Raw genomic sequence first — 16,163 nt, 5'->3', positions numbered from 1 at the left:
AAACAGCTTTCACACTCTGTGGCTCAGGCCTGACCTTGGTCTCACTGCCGCTGCTCTGTTGCAGACTGCTGGACGGAGAGAAGGAGGGAGGACGGAGTGAGAGACACAACAGCCTGAGAGAGATGGAGGGGGGGAGGGGTGATAGTAGACGGAACAGCCTGCGAGAAATTGGGGGAGAGAGGAGTGACACTAGACCGAACAGCCTGATCAGGGATTTGACTCCGAATCATGACACTCTCACTGACGTGTCAAGGAACGAGGTGAGACTCCCTCTGATTTCAAATGATTTATTAACAGGTTTGTAGCAGCTAGAACTTTTTTTAAAATCCTGAATGAGAGATATGGAGGAGCATATTATGTCACACGGTGTGTCTTGTAGACTGTCTCATCAATTGATCTGACCTCTTTCTTTCAGTCTTACAAAATCTAATTTGAAGATTGTGTGTATGTGGTAGTTGTTGTTTTTGCCCTAATTTGTCCACTTGGTGCCCCTGAAGGTTACCGTGGGGATAACATGTTTATCTCCGCGGTAATGGCAGGATGCGCTAGGTCAAGTCATCTTCTGTTCTGTTCTCTCAGTAACCCCCCCCCCCCCCCCCCCAGGACACATCATTTACAGAGCAACATAACTGCATTTTTCTCCTTGATTTTACTGGCCTTCTCCTGTTTCTGCAGGATTATGACTATGAGATGAAGAAACTGCTGGCAACTAGAGGTTAGACCTTTTCTAAATGCTTCTGCCTTGTTGTGTGATCAGAAGCCCAGCTCATTAAAAACATAATTTTGGTTTGTCCAGGGTTCAGTCACACAGAAAGGTATTTTTGGACCTGCAGAGGAGTCCTACCAAGAGGGACTCATTTAGCAGCTGCACCAGGACTAATGAGCTTTCATCACATGTCACTGGCATGGGTCACTTGCCACTGTCTGTTATTGAGAGATGAGGTAGCTCGTGTTTGTTATTCAGATCAGTGACGGAGGGAACCCATTAATGAGCCAGAGCCTTGAGAGAGAGAGAGGACCTATTTACGTGCTGCACATTGCCAGAGAGGTGATGGAGGGGATGCACTTATGGGCTGCGCCGTGCCAAAGTTAGATAGAGGATCATTGCTACTCCCACTGAATGTACACACTCTGGTGTCTGATACACTGTCTCAGCCACACAACCACACGCTCACACATGCACACACACACACACACACACACACACACACTCTCTCTCTTTCTTTACCATCATTCAGAATGAGGGATATTTTGAGGATCTTTAGCCAAATGGTTCTAAATTCCCTCAGTGTTGCTTTATGGGATTATGAATTAGCAGTTTGAATGAGCCATCTGCCTCGTGGTCATTACGATACTCATGTGTCTATCTATGAGAGCTAGACACACACACACACACACACACACACACACACACACGCCGTTTTTTTTTTTACACATCACACACTCCTACATGGATCCTGTAATACACACTCTCACACTAATTTCAATGTGTTTAGCGTCTATGCCTATGAGATTCTTCATTAAGTATTATGTATCAGTGCAATTAAACACTTAAATGAAATACAATTAAACACTGTTCTCTGTCTGCATTATTCAACACCTGACAGCCACGGCTTACCAATTAAACCACTGTGTCTGCTTGTGAGTGATTTATATTTATAACTTGGTGTTTATGTTTCTCAGAGTAAGTTATGTGTGTGTTTATGTTTTTGTTTGTGTCTATCGGATCTGTCTATGGCTGCGTTTACACAGGCAGTCTAATTCTGATATTTGGCCAATAACTGGTCATTTGAATAATCAGATCAGATCTTGAGCCAATAACTTTATATTGAAATAGGAGACTACTCGAGGCTATAACTTAAAAAATCTGAATGGGGCGTCCTGTGTTAACGCAGTCTACGCGTGTGTGTGTGTGTGTGTGATGTATTTTATCTCCACTCTCCCAGCCATGCAGAGGAATCCGGTGGTGACAGAGGTTCGGACCCCCACTGATACCTGGAGTGGTCTGGGCTTCTCTAAGTCCATGCCTGCCGAGGCTGTTAAGGAGCTACGCAACGTCAGCCGACGCAGCTACAAACCTTACCTGGCAAACACTGGCCAACAACAACAGGTACAACTGCTAATATCTTACCTGTACTTAGAATCCCTATAAACCCTACCTGACAAACCCTGGATAGCAACAGCTCACCTTACTAGCTACTATTAGCTTACCTGGGCAGAAATTGGCCAAAGGGTTTAAACCAGCATTAAACCAGCATCACCTGTGATGCTATTTCACCTGTACTAGGGTTATCATCTGACCTGCTTTTACAACAACCAACGATCCATTTTCAATGGGCTGTATTGGTGACCTGTCCTCTTGGTTTATCAGCCGTCAAGCAGCTGGCCTCGCTAAATGCTCTGTGGACAGCCACTGAACACCACGCTAATTTGGGTTAACAGATACGAGTGGGAACTGTCTGATGACTTCTGTGTTGTTCTGCGCTAGGGGATTTAGGAGTGCGTATCTGTGTTCCGCCTGATTATTTTTTTGTTGCGAGCTTGGAGAGGCATTGAGCTGGGTGAGAGTTTGTTTAGGAATATGATTATTCTCAGTGTTACTTGGCTCGATTGGTTTTCCTGCACTGAGAAATGCCAAGAGCCGGAGAGAAACTGTGAGCACCAATTACCACCCTGTCTCATCCACTCATCCTCAGGGAGGGAAAGAGAAGGAGAGAGTGAGTGAGAGAGGGGGTTGGAGGAAAAGTGAGGAACAAAGCAAAGGGAGTATAAACAAGTGGAATATATGCAATTAAACCCCATCTCTCCCCCATCCTCTCTCCCACTATTCTCTCTCTCTCTCTCTCGCTCTCTCTCTCTCTCTCTCTCTCTCTCTCTCTCTCTCTCTCTCCACATGTAGACATGGGGCCCGCAGAATGTGAAGGAGAAAGTGTCCAATGGCAGTAATTCAGAGAACTGGCGTGACAGACGTGGATCATCCTCCCCCATTTTCCCTTCTCCATCTTCCTCCTCCTCTTCCTCCCCCTCCAACTTCTCCTCTTCCTTCTCCTCCACGTCGTCCTTCCCGGCATTTGCGTCTTCAACAAACAGACCCCGAAACGATAAAACCTGTACGTTTCTTTGTGTGTCTCTAACAGAGAGGGTGTGTCTACAAAGAGAACTTTGAAAGAAATGCAATTCCAATGTCTGCCTGATCTTCAATGTAGTCAGTATCAAAGATGTGCTTTAAATGTCTTCAATCTGAGAGCTATAGAAAGATGTGAGACTTTATGCTTTCTGTCGTAACTCTTCCTTCTGTCACTCCCCTACTCTCCACATTCCTCCCTGACCTCTTCACCTTTGACCTCTGACCCCTAGCGGAGAGCTTCCTGAGCTGCAGTAACTACTTTGAGTGCATGTCCTCTGTGAGGGCGTTGACTGCTAGCCAGCTTAGCTCCTCCCCCCAGCCTACGGACGATCTCCCAGAGCTCCTGAGCCAGCTCGGTATGGGGAAGTACATCGACGTGTTCCAACAGCAAGAGGTACAGTTAGACAACTAGCGCCCCCTGGGGCATAGGAGTAACACATTCACAGAGAAACAGGTCATTCCTCTATCTGTTGAAGTAGCCTACATAGGCAGGGCCGACTAAGATGTTTTCAGTGGCACAGAGGAGGACTTAATGAGCATCCAGTCGTCTATGTGCTGTCTGAGAAACTGTGTTTTCATGCCCCTATTTCTGCAGATTGATTTCCAGACTTTCCTGACTCTGTCTGACGAGGATCTGAAAGAGGTGGGAGTGTCCACGTTTGGAGCGAGAAGGAAGATGCTACTGGCCATCTCAGGTGAGTGATCAGTAAACACCATATAAAACCAATCCACTTTAATGAGGACACCTTATGTATAGAACATCTCTCTCTCTCTCTTCTCTCCATCCATACATCCAGACCTAAACAAAAGTAAACGGAAACTGTCCGAGACGCCTGCTGTGAAGCCAGGCTACCTAGAAGGTGGGGCAAGTGGCCGGCTCCCACGAATCATAGATGAGGACACCGCTGCTCAAAGAAACCACTGGTGAACCCCACACAACATGACCCAACCTGGGTAGAACTGCCTGTAAAAAACAGATCCATGATCAGATTGGCTTCCACATATCCTAACCTTGGTGGCAAACCCAGAAATGACTTTAGATCCGTGTCTAGGGGCAATTTGATCCTACTGCCATGCCCTACACCAGCAGCCTTTACCCAAAGCCTGTCCCCAACAACCTCGAGACCAGAGGGACCCTAGCATTGGGAAGACTCCAGTATTGTCTAAAGGAACGCTGAGCATTCATACAAACTATGTGACTGTGTGGACTGTCACAGACATTCTCTCTTCTCTATTGGCCTCTCTTCTCCCCAGATAGTGCCTTATGCAAGCCTGTGTTCCTCTACTCTATGTGTTGCGGGTTGAAGTCCACTGTTAACCACATATATGCATTGTACATAAACCTACAAGGGAAAAATTAGAATGTATGATTATATTATTTGGAGATGATTATTAAAGGTTTCCAAAAACATGCCGCCTCTTTTTTTTTTTCCACCTGAGGACTTAACCAATATGTTTCGGGAAACCAATTGATCTGAATTAAAACCTTCGTTAGAATGACCTGTATGTTACTACATTGACTCAAATATATTTTGTAGGTCATTGTAAAATAATGATTTGTTCACTGACTTGCCTAGTTAAATAATAAATAAGTAAAACATGTATATTGTTCCAATAAGTTAGAGGTCCATCGCTAGATGGCACTGACGTCACAAACAGTGTGTTTATTTTATTTTATAGGTTCAAGTCACGTTCTCCACCCCTCATTATTGCGTCAGTCGGCCTAATTAATTATACGTCAATTTTAGAATGAAATCAACCAGCAACGACATTAAATAGAGCTAGATGGAATGCCAGGAGTTGGGTTGATGTTATATGAACATTCAGATAATTTTTTTTTTTTTAACAATTCTAGCCCAACGGGATTTATTCTCGTGAGTAATGTGAAACGCCTTTCAATATTGTTTCTCCTCACCTGAGCGCACATCTAAAAGTTCCAATTACATTTATCAGCCGTTAGCAGGCGTGAAGCCATTGCCTCCGTATTTGAGTCGTTTCTCATTTATTTAGAATATTGGTAATTAGGTGGGATCACGTAGGCCTCTGGGGGCCAACGACCGAGTATAAACGACATTGCTAGACTAGATTGACGCGTTTAATCATACCAAAACGAAATTATTTTGTGTAATTTTAAGTGAGAATTATCTTGCCATTTTTCAATAAGTCTATCTGCACGTGGCTTTGATAAACATTTCGCATAACGATAAAAACAAGACCTATAGAAATCAGAGCAAAGCAAAAAAGCACCACTTTTTTTTTTTTTTACACTTCCAAATCAGGCTGGTTGCTGCTCATCGCACCAGTGGCGCTGCCGTCGCATGTATCATCAGTCACACTGCGCACCAGATGAAAATAGCCCCGGGGAGTGACAGCCACTCCGTATCCACTCAGAGTGCAGATATGTCGGCCTTGCCTGGTCCTAGAGCCAGAAGAGACGAGAGAGGATGTGGGGGGACGGGGTTAGGAGAGATGATCCCCGCTTATTTTGACTACGGAGTGGAGCAGTGGTTTAAGGCACTGCATTTCAGTGCAAGAGGCGTGTTTCAAGGCGACATTTCCAGGTGATACTACGGCCAACAAGAAGGATATTTTTGGGGGTGATGGATTATTTGGTACTTTCATGATTAATATAGTCCTACACACTTTTTCTCTATAGTTGTTATCCCTAGATCACTTCTGACGTGTCCCTAGCCTGCATGGTATCTCAATATGGCGTACAGTACCTGGTTCGAAACCAGGCTGTATCACATCCGGGAGTCCCATAGGGCGGCGCACAATTCCCCCAGCGTCGTTCGTGTTTGGCCGGAGTAGGTTATCATTGTAAATATGAATGTTCTTAAGTTCTTAACTGACTTGCCTAGTTAAATAAAGGTTCAATAAAAAAGATTAGAAAGACCGTGTCACTTACACCGCAGGCCACGTAGGCGTGAAAGAGAAACGCTTTCTTTCGGACCCATTGTTCTTTGGCTGCTATGACAGACCCTACTGGTTTTCTGTTCTACCTGATAATTAATTTCACCCACTTGGAGTCCCATGTCTAAATCAGTCCCTGATAAGAGGGGAAGAAGGAAAAGGAACAGTGGAACTGGCTTCGAGGTCTAGATTTGAATTGGTGGGGTGTCGGCTTTACCGTTTTGTTTTTCCCCAGTCGAGTTCCTCCTCTCTGCTCCCAGTGACATCGTGCGCGGCGCGTGGTTCTGAAAGGAAAGCTGTGCTGAAAGAACAGCGCTCGCCAGTCTGCGCACAGGCGACGCGCACAGGCCATATTGAAATGGGAGGCTATATGAAATAGGCCTATAGCAGAAAATAAACATTATTGTAAGTGACAGACATTTTCACATTGCTCAATTCTATAGAAGCCTTAACGTTTAGTGTGGCCTAACACTGCCATACGCTATAGGACTATACTCAAACGTGCATTCTAAAGAGACTGCCTAGGCTTTACTCGGCTTGCATTTTGATGACCATAAAAGTTATCTCGGGATAATAACTATAAATAAAAAGTGTGTAGGACTATATCAATCATGAAAGTACAAAAATAATCCATCACCCCCCAAAATATCCGTCTTATTGGCCGTAGTATCACCTGGAAATTTCGCCTTGAAACAACAAACATTCGCTTATTCCCGTGTGAATGCACCATTCCCCCCGTTGTAAATCAATGACACACCAGCTCTCTGCACTGCAAAGAGAAAGAGAGAGGGAAGAAGGGAGGGAGACATGGGGAGGGAGGTATAGAGGAGGGTAAAGGAGTGAGCGGGGAAGCGATTGGGAAAGAGAGAGAGAGACCGTTATCAGAGAGGCGGAGTCTGAGCGGAAGTTACCGAGGGTGGGAGAGAGACAGTTCTGACGAGGCTTGTTCCTGCTGCTCCTGGTCGCGGTCAGTATTACAGCGGAGTTCAGAGCTACCGGAGGTCCCGTGGATAATTAGGCTACTCTACAGTCTGACCGAGGAAAAAAAACGTCTAACTGACAGCAGCAGAAACGTCCCACCCTATACCTCTTTTCCCAGGAGCTGGACACAAGCTAATTGAGGTAGGTGGATGGAAGAACGGGGTGCGTTTGTGAGCTAGGACCGGTGAAGACAGATGTGTATGTATATGATAAGGGAAGGGAGAGAGTTATGTAGTCTACGTATTTGTGGTTCACTCCCGCTTTGGTAAAAGGAGATGAGAGAGGCGCGCGCTCCAAGTAGACGGTAATTGCCTGTTTAGACCGTCTGAGAGCCTCACGAGCTAATCGGTTTCCCGTGCTCCATCTGCCACGGTGTGCAAATGCAATATGTCTCCAAATGTTTATAATCAGCTTAGGAGGAGCAGCAATTTCATAAGAGGCAATCTCCAGTATTTACTCAATCAAATTAATCCAACCTAATAGATTGAATAACATCATGTCATTGTCCATTTTGATGCTGACATATCTGCATCATTAAATACATTTTCAATCCATGACAAAGTGCAGGTGAATTAACCTACATGTTGGTGCGTACTTGTATGAACAATTATTCCTAGTCCACATCATGCGCATCAAGGCAGCAGGCTCATTTACCTCCCTTGCTGTCTTAATATCTCTTGTTCTCAATGTCACTTTCTCTCTCATTTTCTCTTTCCCCATCTCTCTTTTTTTCAGACGATGCTTTTCTGTCTGCTGCCTTTCGCGGCTCTCTTGCTGCGCGCAGAGGGCAGGCGCGGGGGAACGGTGGTTGGTAACAAAAACATTGGCCACGCGTTGGACAACGACAAATGGCTCAGCACCGTGTCTCAATACGACAAGGACAGATATTGGAACAAATTCAGAGATGTGAGTTTATAATTACTGTGTTTTTCGCAACTTTCCTCACAAATTGGCCATTTTGATGACTGTTGTAGCCCAGAACAATGTTAGAAAGACTGGCTGACCATGAGGCCCTGCCTTGTTGTTGCAGTCCTAGTAATGGTTGGGTGATTTGACTGACGCAGATGTATATGCAGCCCCGTCCTTGACACACCCTTACAGTAGGTACGTGAGTGAGAGTCCCAGCCAGACAGGCAGCGGCCTTAATCCAATGTGTGGGCACTCAGCAGGTAGAGCAGCTTAGAGTGGAGCTCATGTGCTGTGAACGAACGGCTCACTCAGTAAGGCACTGAGGCACATCGAGAGAGTGTGTGAGAGGGAGTGTGTGTGTGTGTAGGAGAGAGGAGAGACAGATACAGTATGGACATTCAGGGCCTCTCCCCTGCATGGCAAAATGTGTAGAATTGCAGGAAATTAACTCTAAAATTTCATTTTTCTCTCCCCCACGTAGAGCCCCCCAAATACCTATTAAGATATTGAGGCTAGGGACACGCCGTATTGAGATACCATGCAGGCTAGGGACACGCCATATTGAGATACCATGCAGGCTAGGGACACGCCCTATTGAGATACCATGCAGGCTAGGGACACGCCATATTGAGATACCATGCAGGCTAGGGACACGCCATACTGAGATACCATGCAGGCTAGGGACACGTCATATTGACATACCATGCAGGCTAGGGATACGCCACATTGAGATACCATGCAGGCTAGGGACATGCCCTATTGAGATACCATGCAGGCTAGGGACACGCCATAATGAGATACCTTGCAGGCTAGGGACACGCCTATTGAGATACCATGCAGGCTAGGGACACGTCTATTGAGATACCATGCAGGGCTAGGGACACGCCTATTGAGATACCATGCAGGGCTAGGGACACGCCTATTGAGATACCATGCAGGGCTAGGGACACGCCATATTGAGATACCATGCAGGCTAGGGACACGCCATACTGAGATACCATGCAGGCTAGGGACACGTCATATTGACATACCATGCAGGCTAGGGATACGCCACATTGAGATACCATGCAGGCTAGGGACATGCCCTATTGAGATACCATGCAGGCTAGGGACACGCCATATTGAGATACCTTGCAGGCTAGGGACACGCCTATTGAGATACCATGCAGGCTAGGGACACGTCTATTGAGATACCATGCAGGGCTAGGGACACGCCTATTGAGATACCATGCAGGGCTAGGGACACGCCTATTGAGATACCATGCAGGGCTAGGGACATGTCTATTGAGATACCATGCAGGCTAGGGACACGCCATATTGAGATACCATGCAGGGCTAGGGACACGCCATATTGAGATACCATGCAGGGCTAGGGACACGCCTGTTGAGATACCATACAGGCTAGGGACACGCCCTATTGAGATACCATGCAGGGCTAGGGACACGCCCTATTGAGATACCATGCAGGCTAGGGACACGCCTGTTGAGATACCATGCAGGCTAGGGACACGCCATATTGAGATACCATGCAGGCTAGGGACACGCCATATTGAGATACCATGCAGGCTAGGGACACGTCTATTGAGATACCATGCAGGGCTAGGGACACACCTATTGAGATACCATGCAGGCTAGGGACACGCATTTTGTGATACCATGCAGGCTAGGGACACACCTATTGAGATACCATGCAGGCTAGGGACACGCCCTATTGAGATACCATGCAGGCTAGGGACACGCCATATTGAGATACCATGCAGGGCTAGGGACACGCCTGTTGCGATACCATACAGGCTAGGGACACGCCCTATTGAGATACCATGCAGGCTAGGGACATGCCCTGTTGAGATACCATGCAGGCTAGGGACACGCCATATTGAGATACCATGCAGGCTAGGGACACGTCTATTGAGATACCATGCAGGGCTAGGGACACACCTATTGAGATACCATGCAGGCTAGGGACACGCCTTTTGTGATACCATGCAGGCTAGGGACACACCTATTGAGATACCATGCAGGCTAGGGACACGCCCTATTGAGATACCATGCAGGCTAGGGACACGCCATATTGAGATACCATGCAGGGCTAGGGACACGCCTGTTGAGATACCATACAGGCTAGGGACACGCCCTATTGAGATACCATGCAGGCTAGGGACACGCCCTGTTGAGATACCATGCAGGCTAGGGACACAACTATTGAGATACCATACAGGCTAGGGACATGCCTTTTGAGATACCATGCAGGCTAGGGACACACCTATTGAGATACCATGCAGGCTAGGGACACACCTATTGAGATACCATGCAGGCTAGGGACACACCTATTGAGATACCATGCAGGCTAGGGACACACCTATTGAGATACCATGCAGGCTAGGGACACACCTATTGAGATAGCATGTTATACACTGGAACCATAGCCCTCATTAGGCCCTGCTCACCCTCAAAACACCCCTGACATCATTCTGACATCACTGCTGAGTTCTGTAATCAGAAGAACACAGTGGTTTAGGGGGCGTCTTAAATGCACCCTATTCCGTGTATAGTGCACTACTTTTGACCAAGGTCCATAGGGCTATAGGGAATATGGGGCCATCATGTGGGATGCATAGCCTCCTGTGTGCTCTCTCTAATGTATGAGGGATCGATTTTGAAGTGGGCAATGGTCTTTTTCTGTTAGCAGCTGTCTCAGCTAGCCGGGCCAGGATGGTTATTGTGTAATAGGGCATGCAGCAGTGAGAGGGTTTACATTAACATAAGCTAACCTTCTCTTGACTGGAGTCAGTGATGTGGGAGCTAGGATTGACCCTGGCCCTGCATTGTTCTTCATTGGAGTGGCGATGTGAGACCTAGCCACAACGCAGCATGTGAATGGCCTTAAGCCAGGCAGCTGCAGCGCGAGCCAAAGCAAAAGCATTAGCAAAATCCCTTAAAGCCTTTATGGTATGTGGGGGTGCTGCCCACACACCTCCCTCTCCATGGTCTTCAATGCAAATTAAACTCATTAGGTGGAAGCTGCTCGCTGTCTGGGAGAAGAGGAGAGGGGGGTGAGGGATGGAGGAGGAGGAGTGTATATTGGAAAGGGTGTGACATTTTGGTTTAATATTTGATGTTGTGTTTCCCGGCCAGGGAGGGCAGCACTATGGTGTGTGTGTCTGCAGACATGTATACCTGCAGGTCATAAGTCTCTTTCTAGCCACTCAAGTCATAAATTATTCTTCCCTTCTCTTTTCTCTCCCCCTCTCTCCCTTACCCCTCTCCATACCTCTCTCCCTTACCCCTCTCCATACCTCCCACGCTTTCTCTTTCCCTTGAATAACTTCGCTATTACTGGCATCCCTCCCTTTACTTCTGTGTCATCCAGTCTCTTACCTCTCGCCCCATTGTGGCTCATTTACTCTCCCAACGTCTGTGTTTCTCTCTCTCCCCCTCCCCCTCTTTTCTCTGCTCTCTCATCCCTTTCTCTCAGCCCGTCAATTCGTCAATCTTTTCTCCTCTCTTTCTCTTTTGACTCATTCTTTGTCCTCACTCTCTCAGTTCAATTCCAGGGGCTTTATTGGCATGGGAAACATATTTTACATTGCCAAAGCAAGTGAAATAAAAAAAATCTAAAGTGAACAGTAAATGTTACTCACACAAGTTCCTAAATAGAGACATTTCAAATGTCATATTATGTCTATATACAGTGTTGTAACGATGTGCAAATAGTTAAAGTAAAAAAGGGAAAATGAATAGACAAAAATATTGGGTTGTATTTACAATGGTGTTTGCCCTTCACTGGTTGCCCTTGTGGCAACAGGTCACAAATCTTGCTGGTGTGATGGCACACTGTGGTACTTCACCCAGTAGATATGGGATTATCAAAATTGGATTTGTTGTCAAATCCAATCAAATGGTATCGGTCACATACACATGGTTAGCAGATGTTATTGCGAGTGTAGCGAAATGCTTGTGTTTCCAGTTCAGACAGTGCAGTGATATATAACAAGTAACATCTAACAAATACCTAATACACACAAATCTAAGTAAGGAATGGAATAAGAATGTATAAATATGTGGATGAGCAGTGACAAAGCAGCACAGGCTAAGATGCAATAGATGGTATAGAATACAGTACATATGAGATGAGTAATGCAAGATATGTAAACATGACTTAAGTGGCATTATTAAAGTGACTAGTGTTCCCTTTATTAAAGTGGCCAATGATTTCAAGTCTGTATGTAGGCAGCAGCCTCTCTTGTGCTAGTGATGGCTGTTTAACAGTCTGATGGCCTTGAGATAGAAGCTGTTTATCAGTCTCTCGGTCCCAGCTTTGATGCACCTGTACTGACCTTTCAAATTCTTTGTGGGTCTGTGTTATCTAAGGGAAATATGTGTCTAATATGGTCATACTTCTCTCTCTCCACCTCCTTCCCTCTCTCTCTGTCTGTAGGACACTGTGTGATGGTGAGGTGCGGTTTGCGAACCATTTGTTCATTTTGAACTAATCTTTTTACTGACTCGAGAGTCATCCCGGCAAAATTGGTTCTGCGATGGTTCCCAGAACATCCATTCATCATAACACAAAAAAACTGTCCAGTCGTGGTGATGATTAGAGAATGTCTGTTTTTTTTGTGTTTTTTTTTAAAGGATCCCAGAATGTTTCATTAGGTTGTGGGAACAGTCTGGTGGTAACATTGTGGGGACATCACAAAAGATAGGTTCTCAAAACCCCAAAATATCCAGTTATCTGGATGATTATACAATGTTTCTTTTAGGGTGCTAAGACATCCATCCATCTGGTCATACAAGAACGTTCCCAGAACACATTGTTGTCTATTCTTTAAAGGTTCCCAAAACATTTCATTAGGTTGTTTTATTTATTTGTTATTTTACCAGGTAAGTTGACTGAGAAAACATTCTCATTTGCAGCACCGACCTGGGGAATAGTTACAGGGGAGAGGAGGGGGATTAATGAGCCAATTGTAAACTGGGGATTATTAGTTGACCGTGATGGTTTGAGGGCCAGATTGGGAATTTAGCCAGGACACCGGGGTTAACACCCCTACTCTTACAATAAGTGCCATGGGATCTTTAATGACCTCAGAGAGTCAGGACACCCGTTTAACGTCCCATCCAAAAGACAGCACCCTACACAGGGCAGTGTCCCCAATCATATTTTTTTAGACCAGAGGAAAGAGTGCCTCCTACTGGCCCTCCAACACCACTTCCAGCAGCATCTGGTTTCCCATCCAGGAACTGACCAGTACCAACCCTACTTAGCTTCAGAAGCAAGCCAGCAGTGGTATGCAGGGTGGTATGCTGCTGGCTAATGTTGTGTTGTGGGAACAGTGTGGCTACATTGCAAGAGATAGTTTCCCAAAACACAAAATATGCTCACCTCTGATGACGTTCATACAATGTTCAAGTTAGGTTACACAGGTCATTCCCTTAATGCTGTAAGCATGCAGTAAGTCTGTTGTTTATGTATCCAGTCAGAAATGCAGAATTTAGACTAACTGTAAAACATAAAACATTGTGTAAAAATTGACTGGATACCTTGTAAATATGGGCCTAGAAGTATGGGATGGTGAATAACCCACTTTCCAGGATTTCCCTTGGTTATTTATGTCTAAGAAGGCTCAAAAGGAAGCATGCAATTCCTGATTGACCATACTGCCATGGCTATATACTGCCAAAATACAAAGAAGGAGAGCTTCCCTGGTGGTGCAGAGGATAAAATACCTGACATGGGAACCAAACATTGCAGGTTCAAGCCCAACATGTGAATATTATCAATGAAACATCTGCTTGTGTTTATATGAGTTAAATGCTGTTCAAAAGTCCTATGAATTGAATTACAGTACCTTCAGAAAATACTCACACCCTTTGACATTTTGCTGTGTTACAAAGCGGTATTAAAAATGGATTTAATTGTATTTTCTTTGTCAACGATCTACACAAAAATAGTCTGTAATGTCAGTGGTAGATACATTCTAGAATTTAAAAAAGAAAGGAAAATAAAACACTAATATATCTTGATTAGATAAGTATTCAACACCTGAGTCAATACATGTTAGAATCACTTCTGGCAGCGATTACAGCTGTGAGTCTTTATGGGTAAGTCTCTAAGAGCTTTACGCACCTTAATTATACACTATTAGCCCATTATTCTTTAAAAAATTCTTCAAGGTCTGTAAAGTTGGTTGTTGATCATTGCTAGACAGCCATTTTCAAGTCTTGCCATAGATTTTCAAGATAATTTAAGACAAAAATGTAACCAGACCACTTGGTAAGCAACTCCAGTGTATATTTGACATCGGATCAAGTTTTTGACTTGCTGAAAGGGGAATTTATCTCCCAGTGTGTCTGTTGGAAAGCAGACAACCAGGTTTTCCTCTAGGATTTTGCCTGTGCTTAGCTCTTACGTTTCTTTTTATCCCCAAAACTCCCTAGCCCTTGCTAATGACAAGCATACCCATAACATGATGCAGCCACCACCATGCTTGAAAATATGAAGAGTGGTACTCTGATCTTTGCCGCATTTTTTTTGCAGTAATACTTTAGTGCCTTATTGCAAACAGGATACATGTTTCTGAATATTTTTCTTCTGTACAGGCTTCCCTTTTCCCCTCTGTCATGCAGGTTAGTATTGTGGACTAACTACAATGTTTTTGATCCATCCTCAGTTTTCTCCTATCACAGCCATTCAACTCTGTAATGGATTTAAAATCACCATTGGCCTCATGGTTGAATCCGTGAGTGATTTCCTTCCTCTCTGGCAACTGAGTTAGGAAAATGCATCTGTATCTTTGTACTGACTAGGTGTATTGATACCCTTACCAAAGTGTAATTAATAACTTTACAATGCTTAAAGGGATATTCAGCATTATCTGTATGTGTGGAGTGCAAAGCTTAAGTAGTCATTCAAAAATCATGCTGTGACATTATGGGGTATTGTGTGTAGATAAGGGACACAAAATCTAAGTGTTATCCATTTTAAATTCAGGCTGTAACACAACAAAATGTGGAGAAAATCAAGGGGTTGAGAATACTTTCTGAAGGTGCTGTATATGCAGATAGTCAACATTTGAAGTGTACAAAAAGATTCTTCTGTTTGTATGATTAAATGATTTTCAGATGAATGAAATTTCCTATGAAATGAAATTAAAATGCCATGTGTCTCCATATCACCATATGGTTCCAATCATTTTTCCAATTAGAAGCTGGAGCTGGAGCACACCCAGAGAACATTATTTTGTGTGGAGGTGCTGACTAACGGCGAATAAACTGTAAGCTATAAAAAATGCATAAAGAGAGTCACACACTCTCTATATATAAACTGGCAGTTATTTCTGCATTGCTGTGCCTTCTTCAGGGTCTTCAATCGTTTTCCCACCATACAGTTTTCTCATAGGGGATTTTAGAAACACTTAACATAAATAAGGTCTGTGTTTCGTCTAGGCTTACCCTGGCGTGACGTTTGGTAACCATGTACATCTCTCTTGGACAAGATTTTGTCAATATATTTGGCTCTGGAACTCTCCGATTCGAAAATGCTAATTAGCATCAAAGTAGACATAAGGCAAAACTAGAAATCCCTGCAAGCCCCCGCACGTCATCTCTAGCTGAAACCTTTGCTAATAGGTGTTGTGGCAATTTAAAACTTGCACGAGCCAGTTCCCAGCATTGTCAATGTTTAAAGAATTGTAGACAATTTATTCATTACTACATTTAGCTAACATTAGATAGTTAATTCAGAGATTCTTACCTTTGCCTCGATTCGGCAGCCTGGTCCAGATCATCATGGCATTTGTAGTTCTTTATGATAGCCACATTAGCAGATAATTAACATTTCATTTTTTTGGGTGGTAAATACAGGTGAATGTATTGATAAAAGCCTCCTTGTCCTAGAGAGATTTACACCGTTATCACGCCAGGGTAAGCCTACACGAAACACAGCCCTTATTTGAAATGCTTCTAAAATCCCCTATGGGAAATTGAATGGTGGAAAAAACGATTTGAACCATTTCCCTGTTTGACTGATAGTTTTTATGGGTATTATGACTGATACTGTGGTACTCTATTCATTCTGGAGATAAACATAATGGGGATCTATTCCAATCTGCTTTCTTGTTGACAATATTGTGGTAATATTAGGTCAAACTTAAATATCCGCTCTGGGGTAGGCGGGAAGCTTGCGTCCCACATGGCCAATAGCCAGGGAAAATGCAGAGTGCCAAATTCA

General features: G+C 44.4%; 2 protein-coding genes across 3 annotated transcripts in view; both read left to right on the top strand.

Moving 5' to 3' along the window:
* bicc2 (bicaudal C homolog 2) overlaps nucleotides 1-4,538 on the top strand; it is an 18,307-nt gene extending 13,769 nt beyond the window's left edge. For both annotated transcript variants that reach the window (XM_036942852.2, XM_021561022.3), the window contains exons 13-19: nucleotides 65-260; nucleotides 676-715; nucleotides 1,947-2,110; nucleotides 2,900-3,110; nucleotides 3,358-3,521; nucleotides 3,723-3,822; nucleotides 3,925-4,538. In XM_036942852.2, the coding sequence (XP_036798747.2) occupies nucleotides 65-260; nucleotides 676-715; nucleotides 1,947-2,110; nucleotides 2,900-3,110; nucleotides 3,358-3,521; nucleotides 3,723-3,822; nucleotides 3,925-4,055 (1,006 nt within the window). In that variant the 3' untranslated portion in view covers nucleotides 4,056-4,538. The remainder of the gene's footprint in view (nucleotides 1-64; nucleotides 261-675; nucleotides 716-1,946; nucleotides 2,111-2,899; nucleotides 3,111-3,357; nucleotides 3,522-3,722; nucleotides 3,823-3,924) is intronic.
* Nucleotides 4,539-6,919: 2,381 nt separating this feature from the next.
* LOC110487720 (testican-1) overlaps nucleotides 6,920-16,163 on the top strand; it is a 288,270-nt gene continuing 279,026 nt past the window's right edge. Inside the window, exons 1-2 of the mRNA XM_036942848.2 lie at nucleotides 6,920-7,162; nucleotides 7,757-7,927. Of these exons, the coding sequence (XP_036798743.1) occupies nucleotides 7,760-7,927 (168 nt within the window). The 5' untranslated portion in view covers nucleotides 6,920-7,162; nucleotides 7,757-7,759. The remainder of the gene's footprint in view (nucleotides 7,163-7,756; nucleotides 7,928-16,163) is intronic.

Source organism: Oncorhynchus mykiss, chromosome 14 (assembly GCF_057628025.1).
Source record: "Oncorhynchus mykiss isolate SJ-2025 chromosome 14, ASM5762802v1, whole genome shotgun sequence".
NCBI lineage: Eukaryota > Metazoa > Chordata > Actinopteri > Salmoniformes > Salmonidae > Oncorhynchus > Oncorhynchus mykiss.
The sequence above is the reverse complement of the archived record's forward strand: the minus strand, read 5'-3'. Positions and strand labels throughout refer to the sequence as shown.